Raw genomic sequence first — 17,427 nt, forward strand, 5'->3', positions numbered from 1 at the left:
CTTCACCTCATCTGACACGTTTACAAGACACATATATGTGCTTTCTCGACATATTGGTGCTAAATAAATATTACATGCCAGTAGTAATAGTACTTGATCATTTTGGATTATTTTTGAAGATTGCACCAAAATAAACGGGGCAAGTGGGTTAACACAGACGGAGTCAGTGGGGCAAGTTAAGAGCGAAGAAATGTCTTTGGCATGTCTGAGCTCGTCTCCACTTTCAGCCACTTTGCAGTCTTCGTCTTGACCTGATCTCCTTGTCTCGCTCTTTCCAACTCAGCTGTCTCCCAAAGCTCCTCGGCTGTCACCAATTCAAACCGCAAACCTAGGACTGGAGGCAGAAGGAGGAATCGCAAAATCACAAAAGAGCTCCATCAGGCAATCATGATAATACCTGTCAACCCTCCCGTTTTTTTGCCATCGCACTCCCATTGAAACAGTGAAAACATAACTGAGATTAATTGACATCTATCAGTGTGGAAAAGGTTCTAAAGTTTTGGGACTCCAGCAAACCACAGTGAGAGCCATTCTCCACAAATGGCGAAAACATGGAACAGTGGTGAACCTTCCCAGGAGTGGTCGGCCAACCAAAATGACCCCAAGAGGTCACAAAAGACCCCACAACAACATCCAAAGAACTGCAGGCCTCACTTGCCTCAGCTAAGGTCAGTGTTGACTCCACCATAAGAAAGACACTAGGCAAAAATGGCCTGCGTGGCAGAGTTCCGGGAACAAAACCACTGCTGTGATAAATGAAACCATGAATTCTGCTGTCTACCAAAAAATCCTGAAGGAGAATCCCCGGCCATCTGTTTGTGACCTCAAACTGAAACCAACTAGGGTTCTGCAGCAGGACAATGATCCAAAACACACCAGCAAGTCCACCTCTGAATGGCTGAAGAAAAACAAAATGAAGATTTTGGAGTGGCCTAGTCAAAGTCCTGACCTGGATCCTATTGAGATGCTGTGGCATGACCTTAAAAAGGCGCTTCATGCTGGAAAACCCTCCATTGTGGCTGAATTACGACAATTCTGCAAAGATGAGTGGGCCAAAAATCCTCCACAGCGCTGTAAGAGACTCATTGCAAGTTATCACAAACGCTTGATTGCAGTTGTTGCTGCTAAGGGTGGCCCAAGCAGTTATTAGGTTTAGGGGGCAATCACTTTTTCACACAGGACCATGTAGGTTTTTTCTCCTTTATTAATAAAAAGTATGTGCATTTTGTGTTCAGTTGTTTTGTCATTGACTAATATTTAAATTTGTTTGATGGTCCAGAAACATTTACGTGTGACAAACGATGCAATAACCCAAAGTAGGATTAAGAGTGTGAGTGAGTACCAGCGAGCACAATATGTGAACTCATTCACATTCAATATTGCTTTCGGGGCTGTTTTTAGAACTTTCTGTCGCTGTCCTTGTTCCTCACTTATGTTTAGGTGAGACTTGACTGAGGCGTTTTGATACTGTGCTGCTGCCTCACCAACACAGCCCGGCAGGCTCACATTACACTGACTCTAACCATGTGTGCTTTTAAATAGATTTGGTTGTCAACTCCTCCCTGTAAATCCGTCTATTTTGGGGATGGTGTGTAGGGGGAGGAACACACAAGTAGATGGTCCCCCGGCTTGGCCTACATGCTCTGGCTGCATCAGCATGATGGTAATACTGGAGTCATGAAGAATGAAAAAGAACATATTTTCTGTGATCTTTACACCTCGTATCAGAACGCACAGCCAAGTACGTAGTTCAACTTTGCAAGAAGCTTTCATGGTTCAAAATTGACTAACGACGGTCGGTCTAGCATTAGGCGATATTACATATTTTGGTATCAATCCGATACCAAATCAATACAGCGCCAGAATTGCTAATATTGTTGATTTTACCTTTAATTTGTTGGTCATGGTTATAATCACAATAAAACACAGTACAAAGATTTTACAAAAACAAAACAATATATATTATTAACAAACTTATTTGTTGTACAATTTGTTGAACAATGTCAACAAAATAATACAATTGTTCCATTTTACGACAAAATAAATATAACTAATATCATATAGTAATATTATATTATGATAATAATTGATCCGCCCAACTTTAGCAGCCATACGGTACTGTGCTCCTCTGTGTTTGAGCATGCATTACTGCAGGGGGGTTGACAGGTCCATTTGGAACGGCATGTGCCCGGAGAAAATACCTTATATCCGACAATATAATACAAAAATATGCACATATATCTACATCTAACTATAGCCACACGTTTATTCCCATTTGCAACAAATGTGGATTCTTGTCAGGCACATGTTTGATACGTATATTCACAGTGCCGTATTTTTTTGTGTAACCCAAAAGTTACAAACTAACCCCCATGCAAACCAGCAGGGTTAAAAATACATACAGTATTTGTAGATGAAGATGAAGTACATACTTTTTTTTTATTTTTTTTGCAGGAAAAGCTCTGTTACTTTCTTGTAAAAGTCGCCATCTGTTTTGGCTGAAAATGCAGTCTCCATTTCGCAGATGAATCAATTCTCCATCTTGGCAGTCCAATTCATTTATTAATTCAGCAGAGCATTCAAATAACTTTATCACATTTTACTTGTTGTTGACTCCAGCCGAGACATTGACGCTGGCACTGCTGTTTGTGTATTTCAGTTACAGGTTGGGTTTTTTTTTTTTTAAACATAAGGACGGCGGCGACAAGCACCTGCCAGCTCACATGTGCCTCCGCTCTTTCACGGTGTGTACCTCGCTGTATGTTTTATTGTCCGATTAGCAAGAATAATGACGCCACACGGGCTATAGAAAGTCATGGTTTATAATAAATGTTTCTGCAAACATACTGGCGACATGTTGACAAACAGAAACATGCATGCGCTATCCTTGCTCTCAGAGGACAGGTGTAGCTTGTGCACTAAAATGTTAAAAAAAACGGCCCTAACTGAGGTTTCTTCCTCGTATTTCTGGGACCACAAACAAATAGCGAAAATCTGGAGGAATTGAGTCGGCCGTAAAAATGTCACAACTGTCTTGTTTTGACATCAAATGAATGTAAGGTGATTGATGAACAGATGTAATCGGAGTCATGGTGTAGAAGTTGTAAAGTGCGAAATCTCAACGCTTGGCCAAAAAACGTTATTAGCGAAGCATGAAGACATAAACATGTCTGTACATTTTAAGTGCATTATCATGTATTTCTACATTACTGCCAACTTTGGCTAAATGAGATGAGTTTTCTGGGGAAACAACTGCCTTTTATTTTTTACTTTTTTTTACCAAAAACCTCCAAATTTACAGGGCTGTGAATGCTGAATTGCAGGGATCCACTGTATAGATATCCTTACAGTTATAATCATTATCAATCAAATGCTCAATGACTTACAGTAGGGGCAGGTAGTTGCTGAGTCTGCTGCTGATCGTATGCTGACCTACATCGGTTTGGTTTGATAAACACAAATGTGAAGTACAGTCAAACCTGTCTATAGCGGCCGCTGAAGGGAAACGGCACAAGTGGCCACTATAGACAGGTTGGCGGCCATTTTGAATTTGTGCGCGCACATATTAACATGTCTGTGATTAGAAGCTGTGCTAGTATTATCTTTTGTTATGTTTGTTTTGAATATTTTGTTTTTGAATTTTGATTTGGTTGGCTGATCTTAAACTTTTTTGAAGAAAATTTTCAGTTTTAATAAAAAAGGTTTTAATATAATCTTTCCATTTAAAACATCATTTCATGTTTCTCGTTTCAAATGTGAGTTTATTTATTTTTTTTGAATGGGTGTGTACGTGAACAATAGAGTGCGGAGGAAGTGCGAAGATGGTAGTAAACTAACAACACCATCGCTCCTTTCTTATTGAATGGGCTTCTAATCTCTAATTAGTCGGCAATTAAATGAAATTTTAGATGTTTATTCAGGTGTTTTGGCCATTTTAGAATCTATTCACAGCGGCATTGCAAAGTGGGAAGATTACCGTTTTGGCCGTCATTGATTCTTTTCAGGGCGGCATTGCAAAGTAAGAAGACGGCTTTTTTTATGTGGAACAACTGACAGTTTGTGTGGATCTTGTGAATAATTGTGACTGAGCTACTACTCAGTAATTAAAGTCGACACACGACGGCTTCATTGCTTAAAAAAACGAAACTTTTTCGTGCATGAAGCTTCTGCTCGAGTTGGTATTTTGCCCGCTATATGCGGTCAGATATTGACCAAGGGATACAGAGGTGACCGCTCTAAACAGGGTCTACAACACACAAATTTTCTGCAGGGGAATTGTCAGTGGCCGCTATAGGCAGGTGCCGTTATAGACAGGTGGCCGCTAAGACAGGTTTGACTGTATATCGACGTGGCGTCTGTATCTTTTCATTTTTCTGTATGGATAAAGCTTGGACACCCCTGATGGAAGGTGTATCTTGAAGGAGGCAAGTGTCCCTTCGAAGCTAAGATCAACGCCAACATTGTCAGTACTCACCCATTATCCAGCTATGTCCTGTTAGGTCTATCTCATACATATTATTTATTATGATTGTCATATGAAGTTGCGACGGTGACAAGAACTTTGACTGCTATTTTCCCACCTTGTTGCATGACCTTATCATTTTCCTATGTATTTCAACCAGCAAAGAGTGCATTTGGAATACAGGAAGTGAACAAATGTATTGTGATGTGAAACCGGACGGGCGGTAGGATTAAATAAGCTTAGCTTCTTCCTACTGCTTTTGGACATGTGGGAGTGTGAATTGTAATATGTGATGTATTCCAATGTAACTTGTATGCACGGTGAAATAAATTCAACCATTACCATAACCATTAATAATTGTTCATGATGGAAAGCTACTAAGCGTCACTTGTTCCTTCTACCCCTCCTTCCTTTGGATCAGTCCCCTTCACCCTGAGTACCTTATGGATGCAAGCCTCCCCACCAACATTTGCCCCTGTCAGTCAGTCTGAACCACCCCCAACCCCGTCTTATCAACTTACCCCATAGGTCGGTCTCACTCTTTGCCAGCGTCCCCAACACTGACCACTTACTGACGGCTGTCTTCCAAACACCGACTCAGATTCAATGAAAGACTTGTTTTAATCTCAGGATTCTTCTGGAACCGGGGAACACGTACCTGGACTTCTACTCGGAATATTATCCATTTACCGGACCCTGCTCATTGGATAACCGGTGTCACCGTGTGGTGTGTGTGAAGTTGTGAGTGTGTGTGTGTGTCTGCGGGCCCTTGTGGACTCCCCACAGTGAATTCAGGTGTATTCCTTAACTGGCCCGGTCTGGTCTTTGGAGATGGCGTCTCTCAGAAGTCTGATACTTGCGCTGCTGCTGGCGCTGCTCTGCTCCTTCCACACCCCACTGGCTCCTGTTGCCAAGGCACAAGATCTGCCATTCCACTCTGAGCAAGGACTGATGGCTGATGATGATGATGATGATGACGACGACGGCGATGATGACGACGATGACGACGATGATGATGATGATGACGACGACGATGATGATGACGACGACGATGATGATGACGACGATGACGACGACGATGACGACGACGATGATGATGATGATGACGATGATGATGATGACGATGATGATGACGACGATGATGATGACGACGACGATGATGACGACGATGATGACGACGACGACGATGACGACGACGACGACGACGATGATGACGACGATGACGACGACGACGATCATGAAGGTCAGTTAGTGTGTTTCACTTCCGACCACCTTCACTTTGTCACTTCCTGGAGTCGTCTTCTCTTCGGCTGCACATATTCATTAATTGAATCAAAGTTTAAGAAATGTTTTCATTTACAGACGCTCCCCCATGAATATCAAATAAACGCAAGTGACTGAGACACCCATAAAAATCAGGGATGCGCCGATCGGTCGGCCACCGCTCCAAACCGCCCGGTTTCCGTGACAAAGCATGTGATCGGCATATGCCGATCAATGCCTTTCAGCTGCGATCACAAAAGCTGATCGTGTTAGTGGTGCAGGCCTCTGGGTCGTACGCCGCGTCTACATAATCCACACTGCTTGCTATGGTCGTGTATTATTTTGTGTTCTGAGGCCGGATTGACTGTTGTAGCCAGAGCTTCCATGGCCAAACACACGTTTGTGTCTTTAATGCATCTTATTTATGATGTATTGTGTAAAACTAACACATGAATAACATCAAATTAAAAGCACAAAATAAATGCCAACCCACCATCCTCCAGTTCAAGCCTGGAGTTTTTCCAGAGAGATTATTACATCGCTGTTTGACGTGTGTGGTAAAAGGCAGTGAGCTAGCATGAATTAACTTGAGACAAATGTGCACATTAGCACTCAATAAGTCATCAAAACTTACCTTTATGCATTCCCACATAGTATCAGCATTTGACACCAAATATGAGGTGAAAGAAAAATGGTAAAAATACAGTAGTAGTCTATCGGCGGCATGAGAGAAAGTTAGCACACGCACAATGGACATGTGTCAAGTGAGACGGATGTAACAGAGAAAATCTGTCTGCTTTTCAAAATAAAACATCATTAAGACTACAAATTATGTGGAAAAAATAAATAAATATGGACATTATTTTTTCTTCTGTGCGGCCCGGTACCAAATGACCCGGCCCGGGGGTTGGGGACCACTGGGTCACAGCACACAAGTGTGGTGCATTTGAGGACCGCCGAACAAAGTGTGAAATCTCAACGCTTGATGAAAAAAAAAGATCAGTAAAGCATAAAGACAAACATGTAAACGCTGTGGGCTTCGAACAGTGGTAGGTTCAGTATATGCTGTACAACTTACCAACTTATGGTGCATGCGATGGGTTTTCTGCTGGAAAAAAATAAGAATTTTTTGACCAAAAATCAGCAAATTTGCCAGGCTGTGAATGCTGAATCGTGCATGTCCGGGGATCCACCGTATATGTCCGACAGTATCATACAATGTAACAATATCAACTAAATATATATATTTTTAATCACATACAATTGTTTGAACAAAATTAAGTCAAAAACTAGTATTGGCTTTGGATTTTTCCACTCAAACCTCTCCTGTGTCCAGGAACTTATGAGTTTGTAAGCAATATAAGAATATATTCACAAATGCTGTATAACTTGGGGGGGGAGACATGTCCCCTGCACTTTTTCAAAAGGTAGTTTTGGTCTCCTGTGGGTTTTATTCTTCAAAAACAATGTTCCGCTTTATTAAAAGGCGCTTTGTCAAGCACTAGGAACAAGCGCAAAACAATGTTTCCCTTTAGACCGCCCACAAGCTCCTTGATTGGCTCAGCTGTTTTGTTTTGTTTTTTGCTAACGTGTGATTGGCCGTCCCCGCTGCCACTCCATGAGCGCCTGGATTGTACGCTTGTGTGTTCGTTCCTCGGCCAGAGTCCGTGTTCATCAGTCACTGTAAATTGAACATTTGACTCTGTGCCCGTGTGCGCGTGCACGTGTTAGTTCCCCGCCCCGCCCCGCCCCGCCCATTTGCCCACCCCCTACCAGGAAGAGACAAACGGTTTGCTGTCACTCCGCTATTGTGTGTTGAATGTGTTGACATGTACACGTGTACTGCCGCAAACAATGATGATGCTTCAAAGTACAAATAAACAAATGGGATTTCAAACGGGGGCGTGGCTCGCTAAACACGACCCCCCCCCCTTTACTGTTACCATTCCAACCTGATCATCTCTCCGTGAGTTGTCTTTATACAGTACATCATAATACATCCATCAAAGTCCCTCCTCCACCACTTTCTCGCTCTCCATTCCCCTTCCTGTCTCTGACACTGTGTTCTCTTCCCTACTTAACTAGAATTATGAGCACTTTGGGGAAATTGAACTGGCCCACCTGAAGCCCACCTGTCCGAGGTCCTCCGTACATACAGTACTAGATATTGTGGACTGCAGAAGTCTTTGTTTGAGAGAGAGAGAGATTGAAAGCACACAAAAAGACAATTTTAACATCTGAGCCTGTTTTGTTTTTTTTTGTGGATATCACTCATTTGTATTTGGATTTTGTTTCACTGGGAAGAATGCTTCCTTCACTATTCTGCTTGGAATTTGGATTGAGCTGTATTTGTGTGTCCATGTGAATCTACAGAGAAAGAAAGAGAGACGGTGATCTTGAGGATCGGGGGGTTCAAATTCCTGTCGGACAGACAGAGGGAGATTTAGGCTACGCCCGCATGAACACGGATATTTGTGTTGTTTTTTTTAAATGCACATTTTTCTATGCCTTTTAGGCCTTTCGTCCAAACTTAGTTTGGGTGGACTTCAGCGTTTAAACACCGCTTTTTGACTTGAGTCATAAGAAATGCACCACAAAAGTCATGCATTGAAACCTTATTTAACAACAGAATGTGGCAGACTTATAACACATTCATGTTCCTTCCTGGGATCCATGTGAATGACATTATAAAGATATTTATACATAGTATATCTAATATATTGTAACTCAATATATCACTATATTGATGAACAGAGCATAGCTGTCAACCCTACCGTTTTCGCCGGGAAACTCCCGTTTTTTTGCCCTTTTTTGCTGTTGCTCTCCCGTTTAAATTGTTTCCCATATTTTTCCCGCGTTTTGACTTCCATGTGAAAAAAGCAGTAGAATAACCCACCACAGCAGGCAGTCGGGTCATTCCACCTGCCGCCACCCCAGAACAGTTCTTGTGTCAAGAGTGGGTGCTGTGGCAAATAAAACAGAATTTCTTTTATTTTCACGACAATTTCCTTTATTTTCAAACATAGGTATGTAACAGAGGTGTTATAATGCGGAACCAAGTCGGCTGTGCTTGCTTTTTTCAAGCGTCTGATTGGCCAAAATGCATGCGAAGTAAGTGTTTTTTGCGTGCAGATTTTTTTTTTTTGACACCGGAGTGGGGGGAAATGTGCAAAAATATCCGTGTTGATGTGGGCATGGCCTTAAGCTCGAGGGGAGGTGCAGGAGGGCCACTACTTAAACCGAAATTTAAAAACATAGTGTACCAAAAATGGGGTGTGACTATAACTTTAAACCCCCAAACCATGAAGAAGGCACTTGGAATCCTTCTACGTCCAAACACCCTGCGGATAAAACAAAGTTTCTCTCTTTCTTCAGATCTCTGGCTCACTCTTTCTCTGTAGAACCTTTATGCCATCGTTTAGTAAAGAGGCAAGTCATTTATTTTGTGCTAAAATGTGCTAAAATGATCATCAATGATGACTTTTTTTGAGTAATTACACATGCAGTAGCTTTATGCATTTCTAAATGTGTGTTTGGCATTTCATTTGAAAGAATTTGACAATGCTGTCCAACCTTCAGGGAGAGAGTATTTGGGAAAAGAGAGAAATATGGAAGCGCTCTGTTAAATAACAACTTGTCAAGAGATGAAATGGTGGTTTTTTTTGTGTCCTTTTTCTTGTTCTTCGACTGTGAACATGTGTGGTTAAAAACAGCAATCGCCACTGTCCATGTGTCTTCAAACGTACTTTGAAATAAAGTGTACACAAATGGGAACGTGTCCAAAGGCGGTATGACGTCTGACTCAGTCGGGTTGGTTCTCTGAGGCGCAGCGGTCAACCTGTAAGTATCTCTTCAGCTTCATGCATGTCGCTGCTGCTTCTTCCTGAAGCGGGCGTGTCCAGCTTTTTACACTGAGGGCCCCGTAATGAAAGAATCAAAGGACGCGGAGGCCAGTTTCATATTTTTATTTTGCTAACAGGCTTAGAAAAATGCACCCCAGTGTATCCCTTTATGCTTATGTACTTCACTGGCATGTTGGCTATATTGACCATTTTTGCAGATGATGATGATGATGATGATAAAGATGATGACAATAATGACGATGACGACGACGACGACGATGACGATGACGGCAAATACAACAAGGGCTCAGTCTGCACATATTGTGAATTCTGCGAGGTAAGCCTGTTTCAATTGCATAAATACATCAAATTGTCTCAATAAGTATTTTTAAAAGAAGGGAAGAATGTAGTGTTGCTTTAAGATGGATCAAGGATATTGGGAATTCAAAAACTCCATGCCAAATATGGTTATGGTTTCATTTATTTCGAACATGCATACAGCATACATTGAATGCTTCATGTTACAAGTCTCGCTGTCCGAAAGGGAGTAGGAAGAAGCAGAGTTTATTTAATCCTACCCCCTCTTCTTCAATTGCTAATACATACATAAGTATACATACAAACACACACATTTTATAATTAAAAAAAGAATAAAATGATGCTGACCTCGTATTTATTTAAAAACTATTTACGACAATTATTGTGTGTACTATTCATGTAAAGAATACAGTACATGTTGTCCAAAGTCACCATAAAGAGGTGGTGAAACACACGGAAATGGAGTATTAGGGCCACATTGAAAAAAACAAACAAAATCTGAGATTTTGAGAATAAAGTCATACATTTATGAGAATAAAGTCTTAAATTTACGAGAAAAAGTCATGAATTTACAAGGAAAAAAAAAGCTGTAATATTACCTACGCCCAAGGCCAAAGGTCACATCAGTCCGCCCTTTTTCATAGCTGTCTCGGGCAATGCCTGTTACGACGGTGTATTAAAATAATCAGCGATTGAGTAACAAATTTGTAAATTTACGACTTTATTCTCATAAATGTAAAAAACAAAAGAATAAAGTCGCAAACTTACGAGAAAAACGTCACACATTTATGAGAAGAAAGTCGCAAATTTCAGAGAAAGTCGTAAATTTACAAGAAAAAAAAAAGCTGTAATATTACCTACGCCCAAGGCCAAAGGTCACATAAGTCCACCCTTTTTCATAGCTGTCTCGGGCAATGCCTGTTACGACGGTGTATTAAAATAATCAGCGATTGAGTAACAAATTTGTAAATTTACGACTTTATTCTCATAAATGTAAAAAACAAAAGAATAAAGTCGCAAACTTACGAGAAAAACGTCACACATTTATGAGAAGAAAGTCGCAAATTTCAGAGAAAGTCGTAAATTTACAAGAAAAAAAAAAGCTGTAATATTACCTACGCCCAAGGCCAAAGGTCACATAAGTCCACCCTTTTTCATAGCTGTCTCGGGCAATGCCTGTTTCGACGGAGTATTAAAATAACCCGAGATTTCGAGTGATAAAGTTGTAAATTTCCGACTTTATTCTCGCAAATGTAAAAACCAAAAGAATAAAGTAATAAATTTATGAGAAAGTCACAAATTTACGAGAAAAAGTCATGAATTTACAAGAAAAAAAAAAGCTGTAATATTACCTACGCCCAAGGCCAAAGGTCACATCAGTCCACCCTTTTTCATAGCTGTCTCGGGCAATGCCTGCTACGGAGTATTTAAATAATCTGAGATTTCGAGTAACAAAGTTGTAAATTCACGACTTTATTCTTGTAAATGTAAAAACCAAAAGAATAAAGTAATAAATTTATGAGAATAAAGTCGCAAATTTACGAGAAAAACGTCACACATTTATGAGAATAAAGTCGCAAATTTACGAGAAAAAAAAGCTGTAATATTACCTACGCCCAAGGCCAAAGGGTCACATAAGTCCACCCTTTTTCATAGCTGTCTCGGGCAATGCCTGCTACGAAGTATTAAAATAATCAGAGATTTCGAGTAACAAAGTTGTAAATTCACGACTTCTCGTAAATGTAAAAAACAAAAGAATAAAGTAATAAATTTGAGAATGTCGCAAATTTACGAGAAAAAAAAGCTGTAATATTACCTACACCCAAGGCCAAAGGTCACATAAGTCCGCCCTTTTTCATAGCTGTCTCAGGCAATGCCTGTTTCGACGGAGTATTAAAATAGTAAGTATTCTCATAATATGACTTTTTTTCTTGTACATTTACAACTGTATTCTCGGAAATCTACGACTCCATTCTCAAAATCTCTGATTATTCTTTGTTTCAACGTGGCCCTAATACTCCGTCGTAATGTTCAGACATTTGCGTCATGAAATGGTCCAAATCCGTCGTTTGCTGGCCAGCGTCGACACCGACAAGGAGTGAGGGTCACATTGACCTCAGGTTTTTCCCTATAGGTTCTGTTGTATGATATGTGATTCCCTCTGTCATCCCCTTTCAGCACTGTGACAGCTGTGAAAAATGTCCTTGTGAAGAAGGGGACACATCTGAACACTGTGATGACTGCAAGGTGAGACACTTTTGAGACACGTTTGAACACCTTATAATCAAACTCGATCTGATGTGGGTCAAGATATGCTAAGCAGAATAAATACATCTAAAGAAAAATAACCAGCCTATATCTTGTCTTGGTGGTATACATGACCAACAAGAGACTCAGAAATAATTATACACTGTATATGATAATGTAATAATATAATATACCCAAAAAGTATACTTCATATTTTGCCATGTTACTATATTATCTATTATCACTATAATATACTTTCAATATATACTGTACATACTGTATATACAGTATTTTTTTTCCTGACATGATTGGCAAATAATTTAGCTTAATTTAGGTAATATACATAATCTCTTTGATTGAAATAATATTTTATATTATTTTAAGTAACATAAGTATTGTCTTGTATTGCGAAAAATAAAAACTTACAATTGTCAAGACATGGCGCGTGGCCGTAGTTGGAGTCCAATAAGCAGACAGGACAGAGACGACTTCCGTGTAACAAAAGGTTTGAATAAAGTTGACAATGTACAAAAAATTAGTATGTCCACAGAAAAAAAGGCTAACAAAAAACACCGGGCCGAGCCGCGGGAAAAAGGTGAACAAAAAAGTAACTAAAGGCGCTGCACACACGGTTAGCAGGTGACAAAAAAAGGTACGAACAAAAAAATCACTACCACAAAAGATGATAGGGAAAATCACGACTAACTAGCAAGGTAGCAAAACTCACAGTACCAAAAACAACACTGCACAAGCAGGCAGGCAAGAAGACTAGTACGCTACTCACGGTAGGAACAGGACGTGACCGGAACAAGGGAACAAGGTATCAGAAGCAATAAGCGAGCAAGGGAATCAGGTGTGCAAAGGAAAACGTTCTGGCAGCAAGTCAGGGGAAGTGCAGGAACTAAATAGTCATCGCTGATTACTGTCAGGTGTGCCTGAGCTCCTCCCCTGGTGATTGGGTGTACTGCAACAAATGAACATTAGATGGCAGCAGAGCAGCACCCCAACCCATGACAACAATATAATATATTATATATGCCTAAAATACACTTAAAATCTAAAAACAAGTTCCTACTTAAATTGCAGTTAATTTAGCTTATTTTAAGTACCCGGTAATATATAGTATCTTCTTCTGTCTTGTATGACTTGAAATGTTTTTATATTATTTAAATAATATATTGTGTCTTGTATTGCTTAAAATATAATTTTAAAAAATCCTGAATGTATAATATACATACTTATGAAAAAATAATGATGCAAAAGAACTAACTATATTACAGAAATTTGCTTATTTTATGTAATACAGGAAGTAAAATATAATAATCATTTTACATAATATTGTACATGTGGAAAACTGTTTGCCCATTTCCTGATTTCTTATTTTTTTGCATGTTTGTCACACTCGAATGTTACAGATCATCAAACAAATTTTAATATTAGTCGACGACAACACAACTGAACACAAAATGCTGTTTTTAAATGATTTTTTTTTTAAGGCAGAAAAAAAATCAAAACCTACATGGCCCTGTGTGGAAAAAGTGAGTGCCCCCCCATTAAAAGATAACTCAGATTAATTGAGATCTATCAGTCTGGAAAAGGTTATAAAGCCATTTCTAAAGCTTTGGGACTCCAGCGAACCACAGTGAGAGCCATTATCCACAAATGGTGAAAACATGGAACGGCGGTGAAACTTCCCAGGAGTGGCTGGCCAACCAAAATTACCCCAAGAGTGCAGCGACGACTCATCCAAGAGGTCACAAAAGACCCCACAACAAAATCCTGTGTTCACGACTCCACAATAAGAAAGACACTGGGCAAAAATGGCCTGCATGGCAGAGTTCCAAGACCAAAACCACCGCTGAACAAAAAACATTAAGGCTCGTCTCAATTTTGCCAGAAAACATCTTGATGATCCCCAAAACCTTTGGGGAAAAAGTTATAAAAGTAACGCAGCATTTCAGAAAAAGAACATCATACCAACAGTAAAATATGGTGGTGGTAGTGTGATGGCCTGGGACTGTTTTGCTGCTTCAGGACCAGGAAGACTTGCTGTGATAAATGGAACCATGAATTCTGCTGTCTACCAAAATAGCCCGAAGGAGAATGTCCCGCCATCTGTTTCGTGACCTCAAGCTGATACCAACTTGGGTTCTGCAGCAGGACAATGATCCAAAACACACCAGCAAGTCCACCTCTGAATGGCTGTTTGATGATCTGAAACATTTAAGTGTGACAAAACATGCAACAACAAAAAAAGAAATCAGGAAGTGGGCAAACACTTTTTTTACACTGCTGTATATTCCTTAAACTAAGCAAAGTCATCTGTTAGCAGAAACAAATATGTGGCCACACTTTACAATAAGGTACACAAAAATACAGTAGTTACTGAGGAACTAAGGCACATACATTTAGAGTAGTTACTGAGGAACTAAAGAACTGATGAGTAGTGGCTAAGGTTAGTGTTAGGTAGGTTCATTCCTCATTAACTACTGTAATTTTGTGTACCTTATTGAAAGTGTTATCAAATATGTATCTTTTATTCTTTAATCTTGCTTAGATTTAATTTATTGCAGCGTAGTTTCACAAATTAGTCAAACCCGCCACTGTGAAAAAGGCGGCCATTTATCTTACGATAAATGTGACTCTTAGGTGATAAATGTGTGGCACACTGACGTGTCACATCCATTTGCCCATCAAGCAAACAAGGATGCAAGTGTCAGCAAAACACAGTTTGATGGGATTGTTCATTTTCTTCCTTCTATTCACTCATCCCCCGCTTTTGTGACGTGTTCACAGATGTGCAGTTTCTGCCACGTGTGTCCAGCTTGTCAAACTCTCTGCCAGCCTGGTGAGTGACTGCAAAACTGACTGTTTTCCAAGATCTTCAGTGACTTTGTGATTTTGCCTTTAATTTGTTCGAAACAGAATAAAACACGGTACGATTTTAGATTTTAGGCAAACAAGCAAAAAATGTTGATCAAGAAACTCGCTTTTGAACAATGTAGCAACATAGAAAACTGTCACAAAATGGCGCGTGGCCGTATGTAGGACTCACTATGTAGACCGGACACGAGACACTTCCGTGAAACAAAAATAGTTTAATAATGGAAACAAAGTACAAAACAAGAACTAAGAGTGTCCACGGGGGGGAAAACACTACCAAAAACACCGGACCAAGTCGCGGGAAAAAGATAACTAAAGGCGCTAAACACCTCCAAAAATGGTTTCATATACATGCTAAAGCCATGTAGTAACAGGTACATTCATGTAACATGTAATACTTACAGTATTTTGCCATATTTTGGTCCTTTTAAGCATTACCGGAACTTCCTTCCTGGGTGCAGTGATTTCACATAGCAACGTAGAAAGGAAACGCCTACACCTAGCATTAACCTTTCAAAAACAAAAACACAGTCGCAGTAGCAGCAGCTCCAATATCTACAGTTAACTTTTCGGTAGTGGTCTGAGGCATTGTGAGCGCGTGCGTGGTGAAGCTCGTCGCCACCGGAGGAGAGGTGTGGCGAGGTGTCACTACGCCGGGAACGGAGTTCTTTGGCGTAACAATGTTAATAACGATAATAATAACAATGTCGCTGTAGCTTGGTTAATATGCACGTCACGTTTTACGGCTTTGGAGGCGGAATAAGTGTTTCCCATTACGTGCATTCTTAGCAGCGTCTTTTTAGCTGTTTTTATATCTTTAGAGCGCAGAAAGACATGTGTTCATATCTCACATAAGATTGTGGCTGATGGGCAAAATAAAAAAAGTAGTTTTCCTTTAATACTACCTCTTTCTCTCTACTCTTCTCTCTACTACCTCTGACCAATCGCAACAGAGTAGGCGTGGCCAGGGGTAGAATGCTGCTGAATCCTAGAGTTTTCGCCAAGAGAAGAATGCATATTTACGCGGTCCACGGCTTTTATAGATTTTTTTTTTTTAAAGAAACGTACTATCGTGCCACACAGGGATTATATAAATCATTTTGAAAGCCTCTGAAATGATCAGGGTAGCGTCCTTTTTAACAATGGCGTTCATGCAATAACAACAACACGTGTGTTTCCTCCAGGGGGTTTCCTTGACAAGGTGACTGGGTCCATCTACAAGTGAGTCCGATATCCACGAAAAAATGAAAATGCCACAGCCTTTTCCGCATTGTGTTCAAACGACTTTGTGTCTCCACAGGACTGTTGCGGATGTCTTTGAGGACGATGACGACGACAACTGAGTGGCGCCATCGTGTGGCCAGTCCACTGACTCACCTTCACTTCTGATAACTATTTGTTCATTTTTTTTGACAGCCTCACTCATGTTCGCTTCCTGTATACCGGAGTGTCCACAGTGCTTTTTTATTTTTATTGGCCATATGCTGAAAATGTAATTTATTAATGGTATATACAGTATTGAGAAAAAATTACACTAATTTGCTTTGTCACCTATAACACAAATCTAAGACGTGGATGTTTTATTCGCATATAGCTTAGCACATATTGACCTACAAAGGTGTGCTTTTAGCGTCTTTAATGTACAAAGTGTGCACAAAGCGGTCCCCCTCCTTCAATTTTTCAGTATGTGGCCCTCACCGGAAACGGTTTGGACAAGCCGATGCATCCCAACTATGAAAGAGAAGATTTTCACTGATGGAAATACGTCCTCACACCTGAATACAACATGCAGCATTAAGCGATGACCATGACATTTAATATTTCTTGTTTTGACATGATTTGATATTGTCTGACATTAGAAAACAAGCCAGCGGGCATTTGAGAAATGGGGCAACTTCGGCCAATACAGTCAAACCTCAGTTTTTATATGCCCCAGTTTATGTGTGATTCGGTTTTCTCTGACTCTGTATTGGTCATCGTACAATATTACGTGAAACAAACTGTTGCATTTGACCCTTTGGCTCGTTGAACCGTGTGGTAACAATAAAGATGTGGACGGATTCGCTCAACGTTGCTTGTTTTTTCAGCCATAATGGTTCACACACCTAACACCAAAACACATGCTACTTAGTTGACACAGTACTACGGCATCCTGTAAGGCAGTGGTCCCCAACCTTTTTTGATTCACGGACCGGCTTGTGTTCCCACAAATCTCGGAGGGCGGGGGGGGGGGGGGTCATACATTATAGCGATCCAATTTATCTTATTTATTTATTGTGTAAAACTAAGACATGAATAACATCAAATTAAAAGCACAAAATGAATGCCGACCCACCATCCACCAGTTCAAGTTTCAGCCAAGTTTTTCCAGAGAGATTATTACATCGCTGTTTGACGTGTGTCGTAAAAGGC

General features: G+C 40.3%; 1 protein-coding gene across 1 annotated transcript; it reads left to right on the top strand.

The window, feature by feature from the left end:
• Positions 1 to 5,015: 5,015 nt before the first annotated feature.
• LOC129171778 (sarcoplasmic reticulum histidine-rich calcium-binding protein) lies at positions 5,016 to 17,210 on the top strand. The gene is made up of 6 exons (XM_054760773.1): positions 5,016 to 5,705; positions 9,786 to 9,904; positions 12,064 to 12,132; positions 14,929 to 14,980; positions 16,200 to 16,236; positions 16,316 to 17,210. Exons 1-6 carry the CDS (start codon positions 5,294 to 5,296, stop codon positions 16,356 to 16,358), a joined length of 732 nt encoding a protein of 243 aa, XP_054616748.1. The 5' UTR covers positions 5,016 to 5,293; the 3' UTR covers positions 16,359 to 17,210.
• The last annotated feature ends 217 nt before the right edge of the window (positions 17,211 to 17,427 follow it).

This window comes from Dunckerocampus dactyliophorus, chromosome 18 (genome assembly GCF_027744805.1).
Source record: "Dunckerocampus dactyliophorus isolate RoL2022-P2 chromosome 18, RoL_Ddac_1.1, whole genome shotgun sequence".
NCBI classification, from domain to species: Eukaryota; Metazoa; Chordata; class Actinopteri; order Syngnathiformes; family Syngnathidae; genus Dunckerocampus; species Dunckerocampus dactyliophorus.